This window comes from Rhipicephalus microplus, chromosome 3, assembly GCF_043290135.1.
Source record: "Rhipicephalus microplus isolate Deutch F79 chromosome 3, USDA_Rmic, whole genome shotgun sequence".
Taxonomy (NCBI): Eukaryota; Metazoa; Arthropoda; class Arachnida; order Ixodida; family Ixodidae; genus Rhipicephalus; species Rhipicephalus microplus.
In genome coordinates, this window is record NC_134702.1 from 7,487,153 (window position 1) to 7,507,240 (window position 20,088).

Here is a 20,088-nt window from a genome sequence, read left to right on the forward strand (position 1 = left end):
ATATAAAATCAGAATAATTGCCAATGTATTGCATCATGGTATTTAGCACTTTTTCTTGGAAAACACCTGGTTCTGTTCCACACTGCGAAATATATTATCATGAAAGACACTACGAACACACCTCCAAATTCACTGCTGAGTGTCAACGGCCGTATAAAACCACAGGTTTATGCGGCTGACATTGTCAGGAACAAAACAATGCATTGTTCCAAAAGCCAGGGAGCAATGAAATATGCCACACAGTGCATTTTTATATGAAAACATTTATTGATAACACACGTCTGTAGGCATAACTTAAGTTGCCTTTTCAAGCGATGATATTTGCCGTATGACTAGCGGCATCTGCTTTGCACTTGTCGGCAAGCCACAGAAATGTTCAAGTAGAGTGAATGTTTTTTTGTTGGCGCCACTGTACTTGACATCGAATATCCAGTATATTTCCATAAGCGCCGTCATACCTGCAATTACATCAAGCACCTCTACACTAAGCCCTTCAAAGCTCGCAACTATGTTTGTAGCTTCAGAGGCATTTTTGCCCTTCAGCGAAAGGGCAGGGTAGGTGTCCTGTAAAATGAGTAATACATAAAATCAGCATCACTGATGAAAAGTATACTAGCTGATATAAAAAAAGGTAAAGCAAATAAGCTCACCGGTCCCTGCAGAAATCGCGGCTGCTCCTTTAGGAGCATGGGCAGCAACTCGACAATGCCAACGGCAAAGCGATCTGTTGACGAAATATTTTTAGGCACATCAAACTTTCACATATAAGGGCATTGACAGTAATACTCCTATGAAAATGACTTATAAAAGTTTGGAAATTTGGGAAAACTGGAAAAGCTGGCAAGCTTCTACACGTACATTTCTTTTCGTCACCATCCAGTGCCTCGACTTCTTCTTCAATTGCTTTCACAGCTTCCTTCGCGCAACGACGACACTTCGCAAGCTCAAAACACCGGTCTCCATACCGGTTTATAAATTCCAGGACCTTTTTTTCTAAGTTAACGCCAGTGAGAGCAATGAACTCCTCATGAAGCTAGAACGACAAAAAAATTGTACCGAATCACCAACAAATTTGCAACTATCGATAACATAAAAAAACTCATTGTTAAGTTCTCTCACATACATTTCTGCAGCAGGATCAAAACCACAGCTGTTTCTGCTCACCATTTCAGCCTTTGCCAAAGCAGGGTATTTCAGCACCACATCTGCTGTTGATGGCCTCATTTCCTTCATCCACTTCTGTCTAGATGGTCTTGTCTGCTCCATAGAATCACCGAGTTTTTGCATGTCAGGAATAGGCCGCTTGATTTCTTTCACCATGTAGTCAATATGGCTATTAATTGTAGCCTCATCATGCTGAGAAGCGACATGTTGGGAGAGATCTACAATCTAATCAGCAAAAAAAAGATGGTACTGCACAGTGAAAGATCACGACAAATGACATGAAATAGGCAGACATGAAAACTCAACTTTTTGCTAGCTCAGTTGAAGAATGTTGGCATTTTTTTGAACTGGACATGTGTAGAGAACTCAATTACAGGGTTGACTTACGTAAGAGAACTGAAGCAGTGTGTACTGATACCATCTTGCTCTGCGAGTGTGTCATAAATTATGTTAATATCAAAGTTCTCACAATGATTCTCTCCAATGTCGACCACCTCGGCACTTCACCACTTCCAAATTTACACCTTGTGAACCAGCATATCGCAAATGTGTGTGTAAAACCAGTGAACCACGCCTCCTACCTATATCAGAAGGAGTCTGAAGAGGTAACACTGATTTTAAATATTGCCAACTGCGGTGTCGGTGTTAGAATACAAGAGTTGTTGCCTTTATATGTATGTCATATATGTAAAACTTTGACCAGATATTAGTTAGTAGTGCTTGTTCATTCATATAAAAAGAAAGTTTGAAAACTTGAAATTTCGAACCTAATATGTATCTTGCCTCCCCCCCAAAAAAAAATGTTCACCTCTAAAAAGCTTCTGGAAAAACATTGGTTTATGTATAGTTACATGGTGTAGTCAACAAATAAAGAGCAATAAGGAGCTTTTCTAATGTAGAGGACAGACAGATATTGAAGCCAAGCATAGCATATGGGCATTGTTTATGGTGGCCACTGAAAGGGCATTAATTATCGCTGGTTGGAGCTTTCACATCACATGCTCACTGAGCTGCAGTAGTTTGATTTCACCTGTCCACTTATTTCAGTACTCATGCGAGTTTAATAGTTGAATCAAAGGATTGTCAGTCACTTTCAGTGATAAGTATGGTGCAAAATGTAGAACACAATATTTAAAGCTGGAATGATGCATGATGTCAATAACAAGCTGATACCGAGCAATAAATCTACTACTTGCTAACCAAGGAGCATGGAATCAGCCAAGTCGGGAACCTAGCTACAAAATGAAGAAAAGAATGAGGAATCGAGCAACATGCCCGCGGCACTTGCTGAAACGCCGAGTTTTAAACATACAGGGACACATAGAAGTTTGATAGAGCGTTACCATCTTGACTCAAATAATAGAGCCTTGCATGAAAACTGTGAAAGTTGTTGTTTTGTTCTCCATAGGAGATAAGATGATTTTTTTGTTTACCAAATTTATTTTGTCTTATTTTGCATTTACTATACTTTAACTGTCAATATGGCCCTGAAAACTTGCCTGGCTTCTTAATGTGTTGATATGAAGAGGTTATATCGTTAAAAACATGAATAATGTTTTACTTCAGTAGCTCACACATAAAATAAGAGTGACTTCATAGTTGAGTTCTATGTACCAGTCCATTTGACGTTTCACTTACCACATGGCAGTGCCGCTTAGTATTGGTGCTTTCTTCTAAGTCTTTGCGTTTTCCGTAAGCTGCTCTCGCTGCTTGAACAGCTGGAACTGTGCACAGAGACTTCCTCATATATGCGAATTTGTATTTCAAGGAGACTTTCCATGAGTCCTGGAAACAACAATTTTTTTTATTATTTCAAATTTCCGCACAGTGGACACTGTCCTCTTTGAACATGGTCACTTTTGAAGCAAATGATTCTTTGGGAACCTTGATACACTGCTTTTAACCTGCTATGGGGCAGAAGCAGATTCAGGTGACAATACCTGGCAAATTTAGCTGTTCCTAGTAATATCAGCATATCTGTTGTATTTTAGCTTTATCTGCTCATTCCAAACTCCGGTTCCTGCATTTTATGTATGTGCTGGAGCCATGCGGCATGGCGAAGATCGTGGCATTTCAGTCGCAGAACTGAGCTTGTGTGAGCCTCTATTCAAGCTGTGATTAGAAACTACATATACCATTAGTGGTAATATTCAATCCCCAGAAGCGATGCATTACATCTGTATTTATCCTCTTAAACCGGTGTTAAAGCTTATAACCAGGGCCAGTTTTTAACTTTATTAATGCATGATATGAATATATTGGCCATGGGCACCTAGTTGATGATTATTATCAAACCCTCAAGTTAATGTCTGCCATTATCAGAGTTCGATGAAACGACTCTAAGAACATGCATGGCAATTATTCAAATGTAATAAATATGGGGTTGAAACTTCTTGAATGCTCTCCAAGAACAAAATAACTTGAAGGGCACCTGCAGTCTAGCTCACCAACATGTATGACATCCCAATAAAGTTATAGGAATGCCATTGCTTTAGTGCTTACCCAGCCTGTGCCAATAGTGTCCCTTAGCACTGGATATTCCAACACGAGAGATTTTGCAGCTGCTTCGTAGAGGCTTCCTGGATAGCTGTAAAAAAGAGCAACTTTAAAACCTGTACTGAATTAAACACATGCAAATACATGCCTATACTTACACTGTTATAGTCATGAGATGATTTGCAATCCACCCTACAATGCGGGATTTAGTGTGACTGGACACTTTTCCTGGTTGTGTCCTTTCAATCGCATCCTTAATATCTAAGGGCACAGGTGGTAGCCTATAATCATTTTCACAGCAGGCAAGCTGCTGACTAGGTGACTGCTCATTACTTTCAAGGGTCTTGGGCAGGCTACCTTCATGCACTGCTGTCACTTTGTCAGTTGTGCTGAAAACAGAGGCTAGTAAGTGATGCAGTTTTCCAAAAGCAATATTAAACTTGGCACCTGAAATTTAGGTACTGACCTGCAGCTCATTAAGAAGTTTTCACTGCACACAAGCCTGATTTTATCTTTATCAGAGAAGACATGGCCAGCTGGTGGGTCCACAAATTCATCATGTCGGACGTTGTATACCTGAAAGAGATTCAGATGTGATGTTCAAATTCCCATAAAGTTACCTCAATAGGCACAGAACCTGAAGTAAGCAGACTACCAATGTTATATTCAATAGCACCCTAGAATCACTTTACTTGTCCTGTTTTTTTTTATTATTATCATGATGCCGTGTGTATTGTCGAGAAACCCTTAATGTATGTATTGTAAAGAGCATTGTAAATTACTCGTCTGGACATTCGGTATCAGTAAGTTCAGATTTGTGAAATAGTGACAATTAAACTTGTGAAATTTCACTGTTTCATAACATCAATTAGAAATAAACAAAAGCATTTAATGATTGCTGTACTAGCAGAAGATAATCACTGTGCTACAACGAAAAACCACACTCACAGTATCTGCTATCTATAAAATACTGTATACGCTAATGGCACAAGTCTTCATTCAATAGACCATGGAGCCTTATATTTTCGCACGTTGAAGGAATTATTAGGCTGCATTTCTTGCGTGCGCTAAGCTGAAGCAAATTTTTTAGCTCTGTTGTTATCTCTGTCGTCAAACTTTTCTTCTACAGTGTATCACAATTTAGAAATTAGAAATGGCTCTAGCCAAGTTCGTAGAGATCTCGACGTTTCGGAACCAATTCGGTATTTTCCTAAGGAGATGACTATATTGGTCATGGAAGCATCTCCCCGTCTTGTTTGACAATGGCCCCTGCTTTCTCTTTCTCTCGCGTATCGGAGGCTGTGAACGTATACAGAGGGAATTGTTCCTAACGACCGGTTCATGTTTACAGGTGTGTTCTGAATGTAACAGCATTTGAACAAGAGCCTCCTTCATAGATTCCTTTCTGTTTCAAGAACAGAAGCGATGTCGAAGTCGATCTTATGATCGTGCTTCTCATATTACTCTGCAAGAACGCTATGCTGCACTTCTATCTTCCAGACTGTTTCTGGGAAACACTTTCTCTGACCTATGTAGCTGGCTTTACCTGGCAGCTATCACCTTTACAAAAATGGCTAAAATTCAAACTGTGTTTCAACATCCAACACCACCGCTTGGCAACACCATAGTTTTTTGCAGAAGCGAAATCATGCGCTAATAAATACAGTGTTGATAGCCCATTAATGTTTCGAGTGCACACATTTCGGCAATGAAATAGCTAAATAGAGATAAAGGATCCGTCGCTATTCCATTGGTAATTTGAATACTCACACACCTAATAATTATTGATGATTTCACTACACAAAGCAACACAATATATCAAAGAATACAAAGCATTAAACACACCTAACGACACCTGCGAGACAGAAATGCCGACCGTGGGGCAAACGTACAGCATTGGTGAACAAGCATCCAGAACACAAGACTGCGCGCGCACGCACGCACGCACGCACGCACGCACACATACACACACGCACACGCACGCACGCGCACACACACGCACGCACACACACGCACGCACACACACACACACACACACACGCACACACACACACACACACACACACACACACACACACACACACACACACACACACACACACACACACACACACACACACACACACACACACACACACAACACTTTACGCTAGCTTTGAGAATTTTCAGTTTCTGACGAGCATACCTGGGAGCACAGCTGGCGGTCCCCCCGCCCCTCACCCTATTGTCAATTAAGACGTAGAAGGGGGTCGCCATGTTTGCCCCACTCATTGACACAATAGGGAGAGGGGTGCTGAGTTTCAGAAGGCAGCGCAAAGTCAGCCAGGGTAGTATGCAGATATCTTTTTCAGAGGGGAGGGCACGTTTCTGATCTATAGTGGGTACCGGGCAGGTAAACGTTCATTTTGTTCTGTGTAGGCAGAGCGAAAAAAAATTTCGGGGTGGGGGGAGAGAACGTGCCCGGCGTGCAACCTTCACCCAGCCCCCCTCTTCAGAGGGGAACCCTGCGCATGCCGATGCTAACAAGCAGCTTCTGCACCCACGCTATTTTCACTATGGAAGATACATGCAGTAACCACAGAAATTAGCCTATTCCATGTCCTTCGAAATTGATAATAAGTCTTTCTTGTAGTCCAATTTTATTGATTTCATGTTTTACGTGCGGTACAAAAGTCTTACTTTTTTTTGCTGATCTCCTTACATACCTAACCTCTTAACATCCTAGCTATGCCTTTATTCGTGAACAATCTCGCTCAATTTGAACACCAGGAAACGAACTCAGCGACGGCCACTCATCTTACCAACGCCGTGTCTTGGTGCATTGCCTGCTCGATAACTGGATGACCAAGCGCGCTGCCCCACTTTCCGCTAATGAAAGTTCGTGCGTGCCTCCGAGAGACAGATCGAGTGCGCATTTTTTTTTACCATTTTCACCTCTCATCCTCTACATCTGTCATTCCCACTTCCCCATCCTCGGTGCAGTGTTGTTGAGTTGACCTCCGAAGTGAGCCACAGTTACGAGGCCACACTTATTTCTTCACTTTTTTTTTAAAACCACCCCGATAGCCGATTCGCACCATTACATTATCGCAACACAACCACTGCGAATGCCAGCAAAGGGTGGTTGCGCGCCGCCGAAGCGGAGATTAAACCTGGTTTACATCTCCCATCAGCAACTCCGAGACCACGTGCACGCTTCGCGGGCCGACAGCTCCAGTGAGAGAGCAGGGCAAGAAAAGCCCCACGCTTCGAAAAGCGCGAGCGCATGCTTGGTAAAACTGTTGAAGCACGTGCTAACAACGGAATATAATCAGTACTGTTTGGGCCACTGTCACAATGCAATTCGATGCACTTCAGGATAGAGACAACATACCTCAATCCGGCATGCTTGCAAAGAATGGCCAAAGTCTGTCGTCTTCAAGGCTTCCAAAATGTCCGCCTCCGTCGGTCCACGAGCAGAAATAATCTTCTTGCGGCCTTGAAATGACACCAAATATTGGAATTCCGGCGGCTCCATGAATACACAAGCACGTGGGCGCGGGAGGAAAGCTGCTGACACGTTCACACTGCGACAACCTGCTCTTTGCCTGGCTAGCCACCCTAGCCTGGCTCAGCTTCCGTCGATGTGTGCGCCCCCTGCCGCGTTTCAGTAATCAGCGCCTCCTGAAGGTAACTATCACAACGACGCTGTCTGTTGTTAAAATTTTGAATCTTGAAGACCATTTGGCTCTGTGCAGCGGAAATTTGTCCTGTCTGAAACCTGTAGCTGGCATGCGAAGGTAATAAAGAACATTTTATTCATTATGCCGGTCCAGTTGGGGACAGCGAGTGAGTAGAAGGGCATGAAAAGAGAACAAGTTCTCCCCCCCCTTTTTTTTTCCTGGTCTCTTCTCTCGCTTTCTTATTCCCATTTCATCTCTCCACTCTAGTCTATTATCCCCCTTCCCCAGTGAACCACTGCTCAGGTGTCGCAGTTGGCGGCAAATATTTGCGGGGTTCACTTTTCCTTTCTTTTCCGATTCTGAAAACCACTGCCCCCCCCCCCCCCCTAACGTTCGACACTGTAACGCGCCACCACCTTCCATGTTTATATAGCTTACAATTATGCGCTTAACCAGATGGACATTGGTACAAATAAGTAAGACCACCACAAAGAAGCTAACTCAATTCAATTTGTGTGCATCGAGCGCACAAATTAATTAATTTATATTAATTCTCTGCTGCATGACTCGCTCGTGTAGGCAGATGCCACGTCCGTTTTAACGTGAATTTACGACGACAGAAGTCATGTGCAGCTACCACTTCGCTCAATACTAATTAAGCAGCGGTTGTGTTATTTCAGATAGTGTGATGCAGCTCCCCACGTGTTGTTTTGAAAGGTGTGAGACACAGTTTTCAAGGCCACTCGTAAAAACAAACTGCTTCAAGCATAATGTAGGCAAAGAATTCTGTTATCTCTCGGCCATTCGATGAGAACTTGAATATGTTCTCCGAGCACGTGAATGAAGTGCTAAGATTTCATTTATCGTGGCCATTGAGTTCGTGACAAAACAATCACCGGTGTCAACATCATTTATTCTACAAGCGATATTATGTCACTTCCGCACGGTCTCACTCCGAGAGAGACTCTAATGGAGTGATTGTGTTGCATGTAGGTAATATTCACTATCAAAACCTGTGTGAGAAATTTTTTTTGTTGCTTCAAGGTCTTGTTGTTCTGTTAGGAAAGATATACATACATTGGCTGAAGGAAAGAAGTGAAAACTGAACGGCTCGTTTTTCTTTGTTCGACAGAATATTAATGAGGACTAACAGACAATGATGCCAGAGATAGTATAGGGAATGTTATTCGTAGTTATTGCAATGTAAGTTTGACGAAATAAAAGTGGACGAAAAGGTAACTTACCGCAGTCAGGGACCGAACCTTCGACACGTGCGATGCTCTAGAGCAGAAGTTGGCACAGCGACGGGCCAAATGGAAGGGGGGGGGGGGGCTTTGCGAGCAAAGGGATAATGTAAAAAAACTGTAAAATCATGTTTATTTTAAGCACGCGTCATGAGGTTCCAATTAAACATTGGTTACTAAAAAAATTGCATTTTAGGCCAAAACTGCCTGGTCCTTTAAGTATACGAAGAAATAAGGTTAGAAGGAGAGGGGGGGGTGGACGTCCTGCCGGGGCCACATATATAGTAGTGCCTCGCGGGCCGCAGGTTGCGAACCCCTGCTCTGGAGCATCGCATGCGTTATTCGAAGGTCACAGGTTTGGTCCCTACCAGCGGACTGCTATCTTTCCATGCCATTTTCTTTCTTTACATGTACATTGCAATTACTTCTAATAACACCCTCTATATATTTCTTGGAGTCATTGTCTGTTAGTTCTAATTAAAATCATGTTAGTTGACAGAATAATGGGGCGGGTGGCTGCCTTTACAAAGCTCGTCGGAGATATGACCATATATAGTTTAGCTAGACCACTGCGACGCATTTAATCAGGATGGCCCCGGCATATCGTACAATTGAATGGTATCCAGAGGACCGCTGAATCACACTAAAGAGTTCAAACATATCGGGCGCGTATGTCTTCTCGATCTGCAGTTGTCCAATTAATGTTTTATTATTCTTCTTAGAAAGTATTCCCAACCTCCGCTTCTTAAGATGGCACACTGTCTGCCATATTAAACCAGTACAGCGTCGAATCGGCATGCATATTCCATCGGCATATTTCACTAGACCAAAAAAAGTGACACTTTTTGGTTGAGATCTCGGTTTGTGCTCCGAAACACGGAGCCCAGAGTGGTCTATAGCCACTCTAGACCACTCTAAGTTACTGTGACCATTGTGCCAATAGACAACTGAGGTGGGTGTACGTGGGGCAACCGGGTTGGTGTGTAAAAATGGCTGATTGTTCGAGTTGGTGTCGGTGTGTAAACATTCGGCTAAGCGAGCATCTTAATAATTCTTCTACAAACGGCTATTCACTCAAGTCTAAACACTGTGTAAAGTAGGTACCAATAACACGTGTCACCCACTTCTCGACAAAACAAACATTTGGTATCGCCGCCGGGATCGTTGCACTCGAGAGTCGTTCAAATTTTTACATCATCACCAGACGTGGACGCAAAAGCAAACCTTTGCTACCTTTTGATGATTGTGAGCTGGAATAAGCATGGTACGTGGGCGTAATCTCGGCACCACACAAGTTGGCTGGACGGTGTCCGTGGGTCAGCCACGTTGACAGAAATGCCTGGATGCCTGAAGAAGCACACCATACCTTATGTGAAATGCGTGACGGTTGCATAAATACCGCTGTCGTGTGGGAATACGTACGTAGGCCAAACAGGACGCTGTCTCAACGACCGACTCGGGAGCATCCTTTATCTCTAAAGAATAAAAGAAATGCGTATTTACCTGCGCATGGTATAGCCTGCAGATGTGATCCTCGGCTTCGCGAGGTCAAGATAATAGGCAGAAGCAACGAAACATTAGTGCGAGCTATTGGGGGCGTTTGACATTAAGAAAAGAGGCACAGCTTACATTATTGATACGACTATTTTACTTTACCAAAACGAGCTGCAGCTTTCTGACACGCGAATGTGACCAGTGTTTACCGATTTTGACGCACGCATTCGCAGAGATTTGTAATCTGGTGGCCTGTTCTTTCAAATAAACAAAGAAGTTTATCGCACGACCTTTCTGCTCCCTCCTACTTATTTACTAGAATCTGTGTTTTTTCCAAGTTTGCGGTATTATGTACCCTACTGACGTTAAATCAAATCGCCCAACAACAATTTATACTTAGTGTTGCATATTCAGAAATTTTTCAAAAATAGTTTCCTTCGCTTTACAAGTACGTTTCATAAATGTTACTTTACTGTTTCTGTCGCATACATTTCACACAAAAAATTCAACGGTAATGTTTGCTTATAACACCCTCATCACCTGTCGAGAACGACGGGTGATGAAATTGGTCCCCCGCATTGAATATGTTCCATATTTTTGATCCCATAAATTATGCAGTTTAAAAGAAAACTGGGTTCCTTTTCGGGCTGCTTGGTGCTATATACATAAAATATGAAATACTCAATCAAATGTGATACATCCTTTTCAGATTCCTGTCGATCTCACTTCAGTTCGGTTTATTACCTTATCTCCCGTGGAATCACCCGTTTAATTTCTATAACCATGGTTAGGAGACTAATTGCGGTTATGCTTGCTGTGCAGTCCTTTAATTAATGGACTTTACTTGAAACAGAGGGACGCCAATCAAAGTAAGGAGTAAACAAATGTTTTGTTTTGTTGTTCTTAGGTGCAATATCAAGACTAACAAAGAAAAACTAGCCCTTGAAATATCCACTTCTTTTCTTCTTTTTTTTTAGCTGCAAGAAAAAATTCCACGATTCGCGTACTTTTTCTTCCTGCCGTGGGGTCGTGCCTATTCTTCATGATGAGCGAAATTATATTGAGCGCACTCGATTAGCAGCGCACCTTAAGCCGGTTGAAGTTACTGGCTGTCTCCTTGCGAAAGGGGCATGCCCTTCCTGTACCGACGTGGGTGCCGCCCGCAGCCGACCAGCCGTCTTGAAAGACGTCAGCTCCTCAGGGGAATGTGTAAAAAGTTTGTTGACTGACTGACTGTCTTGGATAGGCCAGGATTTCGCGAAAACCTGTTTAAATAAGCTGCATCTTGTTCGACGACGCCGGCATTGTGAAAATAGATGCCGTGGTCCGCGAACGTACTCTTTGTCACTGGAACTTGGGGACATCGCTCTTATGTTGCCGTAGCTTCTCAGGAAGTTCAATACTTGCCCTACGAATGAAATGTCACAATAAGCACGTGCGTGGCATGAAGTAAACCAACCCATGCGCTTTCCCTACGGGCAGCCTGTATTTCGGGCACGATGAAGGGCAGGTCCAAGAAATCCACCTGCACAGTGTACTTCCACGAAAAGCATGTCCGTCCAGTTTAGCGTGGCTTTTTCAAATCTTGAACTTGTTTTGCAAATAAACAAACGCTCGCTAATTGCAACGTATATCGTTGCAAATTTGGCGAGTGTTTGTTTATTTGCAAGACACGTATGCCCCTCGCCAGACGGTGTTTCGTCGAATCCTTCACTAGATCTTGAACTTGATTTTGAAAGAAACCGTTTCTGCATCGACCAATATTCACGGCGCTGCTAGACACGTGTAGGAATGTGTACCCTCTCGCTACCCGCAGCTAAGACGGCACATGAATTCCCGTGTAAAGGCAACTACTCCTTATCCTTATTGTCAGTGAAAATATCTCACCCTTGCCACCCACCCCCCCCCCCCCCCTTCCTCCACGACGCCCGCCTTCCAGGTGCAGTCTAGCCCGGCCGTGCAAAAACCCTCAAAGAATGCGGAGCTTCCACGTGTTGCCGGTTCATGTTTTTCGCCCTCCGCCGTCTTGTCAACTTTTTGGTCCTAAATGGTAAGCCATGCTGGCCCAGTTCGGCTGGTGAAAACTACGGATAGAACTGCAGTTACGTCTGCCATGTAGCTACCTGTAATCATGGTGAGCCGTCGGCGTACTTAGTCGAGAATACCGCCCAGCGGCTGTACGCAAATACTGCCGCGAGTGAACATGTTACACTCATGCCCAAGATGTGCGTTCTCGTCCACGAAGCTCTGCAAAGTCGTCTGGCACATAAGAGACCATCGCCACGACAATAGATTTTCTATCATGTGCGGTGTGGATGGGTGTGCGAAAACCTACAGTGAGTTCGAATCTTATCGAAGGCACATTTACCGTGTGCACAGACGATATATGGACATGGATGACGCAGAGGAAGCCGGTGTTGAACCAACAGTCCTCGAAGAACCACCGGTGCGTGCCACAACAAGCTGCGCTGCGCACGACACAGTGGGTGATCACAGTGAAATGTTTTCATCTGGTTGCTCGTCGAACATGATCAACACGGAATGCGATGCGGTCTCTGTTCCCACTGCTCGAGTGACCACAATCAACGACTTCGTGCTGAAAATAAAAAAACAGCTGTGCTTACTTTTTTTTCGTGTTGCAGAAGTGCACAAGCTACCGCACTCTACGGCAGAAAGTGTTTTCAATGACTTCAAGATTACCTTTCTCGACATAATTCGGACATTCGCTTCTGTCATTGAAAATAACATCGCGATGGAGTCGGCAGGAATCGAACTGCGCAAGTTACTCGCTGGTGAATTCTTAGAGGATATTTTTCAAGCAGCAAGTAGTAAATATAAGCGAGAGCAATTCGCCAAGCGTCACCTGCCCTACGTAAAGCCTGAAGTGCGTGATCTTGGTGCTGGTGAGACTTTTCAGTTTGTTCCTATAAGTGGTGTCATGCGAAATCTTATGTCCTCTGAGAACTTCCGCGACCACATATATAGAGCTAGATTTCTCAACAGGAGCGCCTTCACCAACGCTGCATAATTTTAGGGATGGCTGCATATACAAAGAAAAGTTGCATGCACTACTCGAGGATGGCGCGCAGTATACGCTTTTTTTTGTGTTGTACAGCGACGAAGTGGAGATAGTGAATCCGCTGGGGTCAAAGCGGGGTGTTCACAAAATCCTTGTCGTGTATTTCAGCGTGGTAAACATCCATGCCAAATACAGATCACAGCTCAGCTCTATCCATGTAGTTTTAGTTGCACCATATAGACTTGTCATCAAGCACGGAATCAATGTTATTTTGAAGCCAGTTGTAGATGACGTATCAGCTTTATGGATGACTGGTTTCACTCTGTGGAAGAACTCTGTTGCGGTAAAGGTGAGAGCGATTCTTGTTGCCTTTTCCGGTGATAACCTTTCAATGAATCGACTTGGCGGATTCACGTGTTCTTTCAGCCGTGGTCGTCCATGCAGATTTTGTACTTCACCAAACTCGGCGTTCAACACTGCCTTTCACGAGAGTGATGTTCAGGTTCGAAATCTGCCCTTGCACCAAAACCACGTTGCAAGTGCTAAAATAAATAGGCAGCTAGGCACAGCACTGTACGGCGTTAAAGATGAATCTCCACTCACAGATGTTGCCTATTTTGATGTGACAGTGCAACTGCCTCCGGACTTGATGCACGATGTGCTGGAGGGAGCCATTCCACATGTATTAAGGCACATTTTGCAAGGCCTGCTTCGTTCTGGAGTAATTAGGCACTCAGACCTTGATCGTATCCGCACATTCGTTTTTGGTGCTCACGACAAAAAGAACAAACCGGAAGAAGTCGTGAAATCCTTTCTTAATGGGCAAAGTGCATACAAGGGAACAGCTTCTCAAAAGTGGTGCCTATTCAGATTTTTTTCTCTTATGTTTGCAGATATTGTTCCTAAACAAAATGAGCACTGGGAAGTGTACCTACTTCTGAGAAGCATTGCAGATATAACATTTGCCGACAAGATTCCTCACGACCATTTGGCATATCTGCAAGATGAAATACGATTTTTTTTATCTTCATTTGCTGCTCTCTACCCTGGTGCAATAATACCCAAACTGCATTTCTTGATTCATTACCCTCGGCTCATCAGTGAACTTGGTCCACTAAAGCAATACTGGTGCATGCGATATGAAGCCAAACACCAGTACATGAAAACTATTGCACAGCGCAACCAAAACTTTCGAAATATATGCAAGTCTATCGCAGAAAGACACCAGTTGCTGCAGAGTTTCGAATTTTCCAACTTAGAAGTGGACCGTGGCATACAGACTAAAAGATCCAGGCAGCTGAAGCTAGAAGACTTGTGCTCATACATGCGCAAAGTTGTCTCTCCTGGCATTCCAGTGTGGGAAGTTGGTTCTGCCGAGGTGGAAAACTTGGTTTTCAAAAAGTTCGATGTAGTCATCCTAGAGAAGCAACAGCTGCCACTTTTTGGCCAAATAAGAAGGCTGTATATTTACTGCGGAAGCCTTTTCCTGCTTGTAGATGTGCTCATGACAGTCAGATTCGATCGTCACCGCTGGTCGTATGTTGTCGACAATACAGACGAGCAAAAACTTGTACAGCCCTTCAATCTTCCATCACCTCAAGTTCTTGACCTATATTTTGGTGCTGAGCTGATGCTACGGCCTGAAATTATGATTGTTGAATGATGTCCAAATTGTCATCTTAGACAGCTTTTTGTCACGGGCTGAATCTAAACTACTAGTAGCGTAGCCAATGTTTTTTTAGGAGAGGGGTTTCAGTCATACTTCATATATTTTTGCTCTGGAGTTTGTGTATTTGGAAATGTCCTCCCTGGCTACGCAACTGAAGATGACGTATGATTTTATGTTACATCTCTCTTTTAGTGTATGGTTTCTAGTGTGCTGTCTTTACTGTATTTATCTTTTACTGTACCTGATGCACCCTTTCATCTACTGTTTTCTAACCAAAGCTTGTTACATTCTTTTTCTTTTATCAGTGTTATTGGTCTCTTCCCACTGTATTGCTGCAGAGCGCATGGCACTTTGTGTGATAACAAATTAAATGATATCCACCACATTTATAGTGAAACGCATTGTGCATGGTTACTTTGTTACATATTGCTCTGTTTATTTAGTAGTATCCGGAGCGGATAATTGATATGATTGTTACTTTGGACTATCTGATGCGCACATCTGCTGTTAATGTGAAATTGCTACCTTCAACTGCAACCGAAATATTATCATTCAGCGAACAATTTCGGTTAATCAACATGAAACACAATGGGCAGCCACAAAGTTACGGCTTAGGGCCTGTTAGCTTAGAGTTATGCAAATGTACAGCTGTGAAAATTTACACCTATAGAATATTTTCTGTTTTTTACACATGGTGCCTATATATATATATATATATATATATATATATATATATATATATATATATATATATATATATATATATATATATATATATATATATATATATATATATATATATATATATATATATATATATATAAGGGAAAGAAGTGTATAATTAAGGGCTCGTGTTTGCGTGTTTTGACACAATAATAATGAGATCTAACAGACAATAATGCCAAGAGGAAAGTATAGGGAAAGGTATTAGACCAAATTGTAATGTAAACGTGAAGAAAGAAAAGTGGGTGAAAAAATAACTTTGCCGTGGGCAGGGACCGAACCTGCGACCTTCGAATAACGACCTTCGAATAATATATATATATATATATATATATATATATATATATATATATATATATAAGGGTCATGAACCACCCCTGGGCTTGGTGAAGAGAGAGACCGTGATCAAGTATAGAATTTGTATTTCAATACCTTCAACTACTCAACATTTCAACTCTTTACTAACAAGAATACGAAAAAGTTAGTAATACCTCAAGTGAGGTAGTAAACGTTGCAGCTACTATACTTCTTTGCATGCAGCTAGTAACTGCTTACTAATGTATGTAGTAAATAGGTAGCAAAGAGGTAGTAAAAATTCAAGAGAGGTAGTAACAGCTGCAGTTGCTACCCTATTGCAGTTAGGTTGCAACTGTTTACTAATGTAAGTAGTAAATAGGTAGGAAGAAGCTAGGAACGGTTCAGGAAAGGTAGTAACCGTTGTCGTTACTACCTGTTCGCTTGCAGTTACTACCTTTTTACTAACTTTTTTTTAAGAGTGTATAGGTGTACTGCTTAAGACTACGTTATGACTCCAGGGAGAGAACACATGTTAATTGCGTAATCACCCATAGTGTGCCTTATAAATTATCTCTCTCTCAAAACATTTGACTGGAAAACCATGCCCATGGATCAAACCAACCGTATATTATGGTTAACTACAGTGCAGCACCGAGATGAGGACGATAAGGAAAAAGATGGACGGAGCGATCTGTGTGCCCTCCATATTGTCCTCGATCGTCTCGGTGTTGCGCTTTAATTCACCGTGCATCACCAAATCGCCAAAATTTTCAGGTTACATATACTAAAAGCGACGGAACCAACTGCCATTTGATTATTCGGCCACAGCGTATGATTGCACAGCCAATGCTCGATTCAACCCATTGTTGAAAATTACTGTTTCCCGCTATAGGCATTATAAGGAGTCTGCACAACGGAACAGAGAGAAAGAGAGACGTCTTTATTGGAAAAGAGGATATTGGGCCGGTGCGCTGACTTGCTACTCTGCTTGTAGTATATTCTGGTTGTAGATTAGAGATAGAGAGACGGTAAGAGAGCGATAAGAAAGAAATGTTACGATGGTGTAAATAGAATCGGGCTCAGTTTTCTGCCTGTTGGGCGGGGACTTGCGCTGGGAGGAAGTAAGTCAATGGCCTGCAAAAATCTCGTATTTCTTCTTGCTTGCATGTTTCTTCCAATATCAATGAAATTGATCACGGATGCATTTCTCGCCAATAAAGTATGCATATACCTCGTATTTTGAATGTTACAAAGTGTCATCAAATTTCAGTGAGAGTTACCAGGGGAGCATCTATTGCCAGGAAGGTTAAATACAAATTATATGACCAATATAGCGCGAATTCAGCCTTCAAACACCGGAAAATACAAGATTAATAAAGGCGAGGCTACATTTAGTGGGTTTAGGGTTCCGAGAGGTTTTGCTTCCCGACGCGACCCTCGAGCTCTTCTTACTTTTATGGACCAACCGAACCTGGCCACCCGGTTATAGCCAGATTTTTTTTTTAATTTTTTATGCTTTACTTATACTTTTCTAAGTCGTTGTCACTTTTTTTTACTTCCCTCTTTTTTTTCCATTTTTCCCTCTCTTATCTCACACGTGTAAGTATTCTCACTTCGTTCACTGACGATGGCTTGTTCTTTCGCGTATGCTGTTAAATTAGAAACAATATGAAAGGTGAGCATTCATGTAATACATGCGTATAGCTGTATGAAAGGTAACTTGAAGCTTTAAATGCTCGCTGACACGACGTTGTCCACGAGTTTTAAGTTTATGAACAAAACACTTGTGGTCTACGGCTGCCCGTATCAAACATCAGAATGAGTACGTTGTCTGAATGCGCTGTGAATTCCAAGTTTTCTGGTGTTGTCATACAAGGCAAGACTGACGGCGTGCATGCATATTTATTTTTTTGGTGAGTGAATATCGAATTTGGTGCATGTTTATGGAGAAATTCGCAAACGTAGAGAATATCCCATGCCGTGATTATCCGTGTTACAGATTTTCTGAAAGACAGCGCACTGCGTTCTGCCTGGGAACGTGCTGTTCGGAGAAGTAGTTGGAGGGCTACAGACGGTGACCACCTTTGTTCCATTCACTTCGAAGAATGCTGCTTCGACAGAACGGGACAGACAACCAGACTGTGGCCTGGCAGTGAACCTTCGATTTTTCCTGCTTTCCCAGCGCATCTGCAAAAACATGTTAGTTTATACTTCCTTGACGTAGCTGCAATAGAATGTAGTCACGAAAAGAAGCAATTTCGTCTAAAACAAGATGAGGCACCTTTGAAATCTGTTCTATCTTGCCGACGAAACCGAAACCAAAACGCCGATAGACGAAGTTGCCAAAATGAGGGAGTGGCGTTATATAAAACATCGAGCTACTTCGTTTCTAGGCTCTGAAGGCTGCGCTTGCCATGACAACATACGTTGCCAACGGAAGCTGATAAATATATGCAAAACTAACGCCACTGCAATCGTTCTTATAAATAGTTCATTTGGAATAGGTATCCTGGAATTTGTAGGTTGCAGGCGACATCGGTGCTTCGGTTTTGGTTCCGCTTGTAAATTGGTTAGAATTCGATAACTCAGAAAAAATTCCTGGTGATTCCAAGCTTACTTAATTAACTCTCTTTTCTAACTTTTGCTTTGATTATTTCAACTTTCTTATATATTCTCGGGTAATCTGCCGACACACACACAATCACATATATGAAAGAGGCGAGTAAATGTCGCGTTCCCCTTGATCACCAGTGTCTGCAGGCACATTTCTTAAAACATCCAATATACGCTACAACCCTTTTGTACGGCATTAATGCGCCAGCAAGCTCGATATGCGAAGCATCTCTCGACCACAGATTGATCTGAAAGTTTGCAGCTGATATTAGGTACATGAAATAATTTGTTTCATAAACGAGAAGAGGCATTTATTCGTTGGTGTACCCTAACAGTGATTTTTATCTAATTTTTTTATCGTGGAACTGCAAAACGACGCGCGCGTTCAATTGCAGTCTATGGTGGTTCCGCCTTGTTTTTCCTCTAGCAATATGGCCGCCGGCGGCTTCACTTGCTCCCATTGGTGGCGGCGGGGACTGCCACTCCAGAGGTTCTATAGAACCTCCTTGACTTGAACACGATAATTCATGAAGTTTCCTGCAGCATCCTGCCTACTTACTTTCAAATAATCAACTCTATTTAACATGCAGTACAGAACATCGCAAGGTTGAAGTAAATCATCACTATACACGATATTCGACGCGTTGCAATAGAATAACAATTGTTAGGACTTAACGTCCCAAAACCACCATATGATTATGAGTAACGTCGTAGTGAAGTGCTTCGGAAATTTTTACCACCTGGATTTCTTTTACACGCACCCAAATCTAAGCACATGGGCCTCGAGCACTTACGCGTCTATCGAAAATGGGGCCACCGCGACCGGGATTTGATCTCGCAACCTTCGGGTTAGCAGGCAAGCACTACGACCACTGGACCACCGTGGCGGGTGTGACGTGTTAGAACTGTGGCTACTGCGGCCGATGACAGACGACAGTTGGGTACAAAAAATAGCTCAGACCTTAAATCGATTATTTAAGGACATAATTTACTTATTTTTGTTTATCTTTACTTTCTCCTCCAAAGCAAAGATAAAAAAAGCAGCCAATGTTTCTTTAGCTTAATTTCTCAGCAATAAGCCATGGCACAAGATAGCAGGCGACATTGGGTTACGTTTATCAATAGCTATACGACTGCGCCCGCGGCAAACGCATTTATATACTCGCTGAGAGCACGGGCTCTCCCAATTATGAGTGTATATGATACTGCGTTTAGTGAACCTTCGTCTTCGATCGGACATCGTGTCACTAACAAAAAGCGCAGCGAATATATGCATAAGAGATCCCTGATAAGGTGCCCCCGGTGAACTAATAATCTTCCATCAGCTCAGAGGAGTAAAACCCTCTTGGTGCTTCTCCCAGGACACGCGGGGGAACCCGTCGCTTCATACCTTCAGTCCGCGTGCGCACACAAATCAGCTTGTGCGGGGCTGGAGTAATTTCGTCAGCGAGTGCAAAGGAATGAGGTCCCTCGGGTGGAAGGACGGTGCACTTATACGCAGAGGCATAAATAGCACTCTGCGGTCTCTTGATCAAAGCCATAGGAGTCCTGGAGCAGAAAAGTTTACAGGTATGCATGGTAGCTGCTCCAACGTTGTAAAGCATTTGTAGCACTTGACCAAAGTAAACGGCGCGTCAAGTTTACAGGAAAGCTGTACAAATATACCATGTGCGCTGTTTGTAGTTGTAGTAGTAATAGTAATAATAA

The 20,088-nt window shown here is 42.7% G+C and overlaps 1 protein-coding gene across 1 annotated transcript; it reads right to left on the reverse strand.

Annotated features, from left to right (window-relative positions):
* Nucleotides 1-245: 245 nt before the first annotated feature.
* Nucleotides 246-12,209, reverse strand: LOC119161573 (sterile alpha motif domain-containing protein 3). Its single transcript, XM_075888813.1, has 9 exons — nt 7,034-12,209; nt 4,127-4,236; nt 3,819-4,049; nt 3,667-3,751; nt 2,803-2,949; nt 1,165-1,389; nt 859-1,033; nt 651-724; nt 246-564 (listed from the first exon to the last, which is right to left on the reverse strand). Exons 1-9 carry the CDS (start codon nt 7,175-7,177, stop codon nt 295-297), a joined length of 1,461 nt encoding a protein of 486 aa, XP_075744928.1. The 5' UTR covers nt 7,178-12,209; the 3' UTR covers nt 246-294.
* Nucleotides 12,210-20,088: the final 7,879 nt, after the last annotated feature.

Excerpts from the sequence above, each read along its gene's own strand:
- LOC119161573 (XM_075888813.1), bottom strand. The coding sequence starts at position 7,177 with ATGGAGCCGCCGGAATTCCAATATTTGGTGTCATTTCAAGGCCGCAAG. Across the intron at positions 1,034-1,164 it reads CTTTGGCAAAGGCTGAAATG|CTTCATGAGGAGTTCATTGC; the intron begins GTGAGCAGAAAC and ends TTGTCGTTCTAG. Across the intron at positions 565-650 it reads CGCGATTTCTGCAGGGACCG|GACACCTACCCTGCCCTTTC; the intron begins GTGAGCTTATTT and ends CTCATTTTACAG.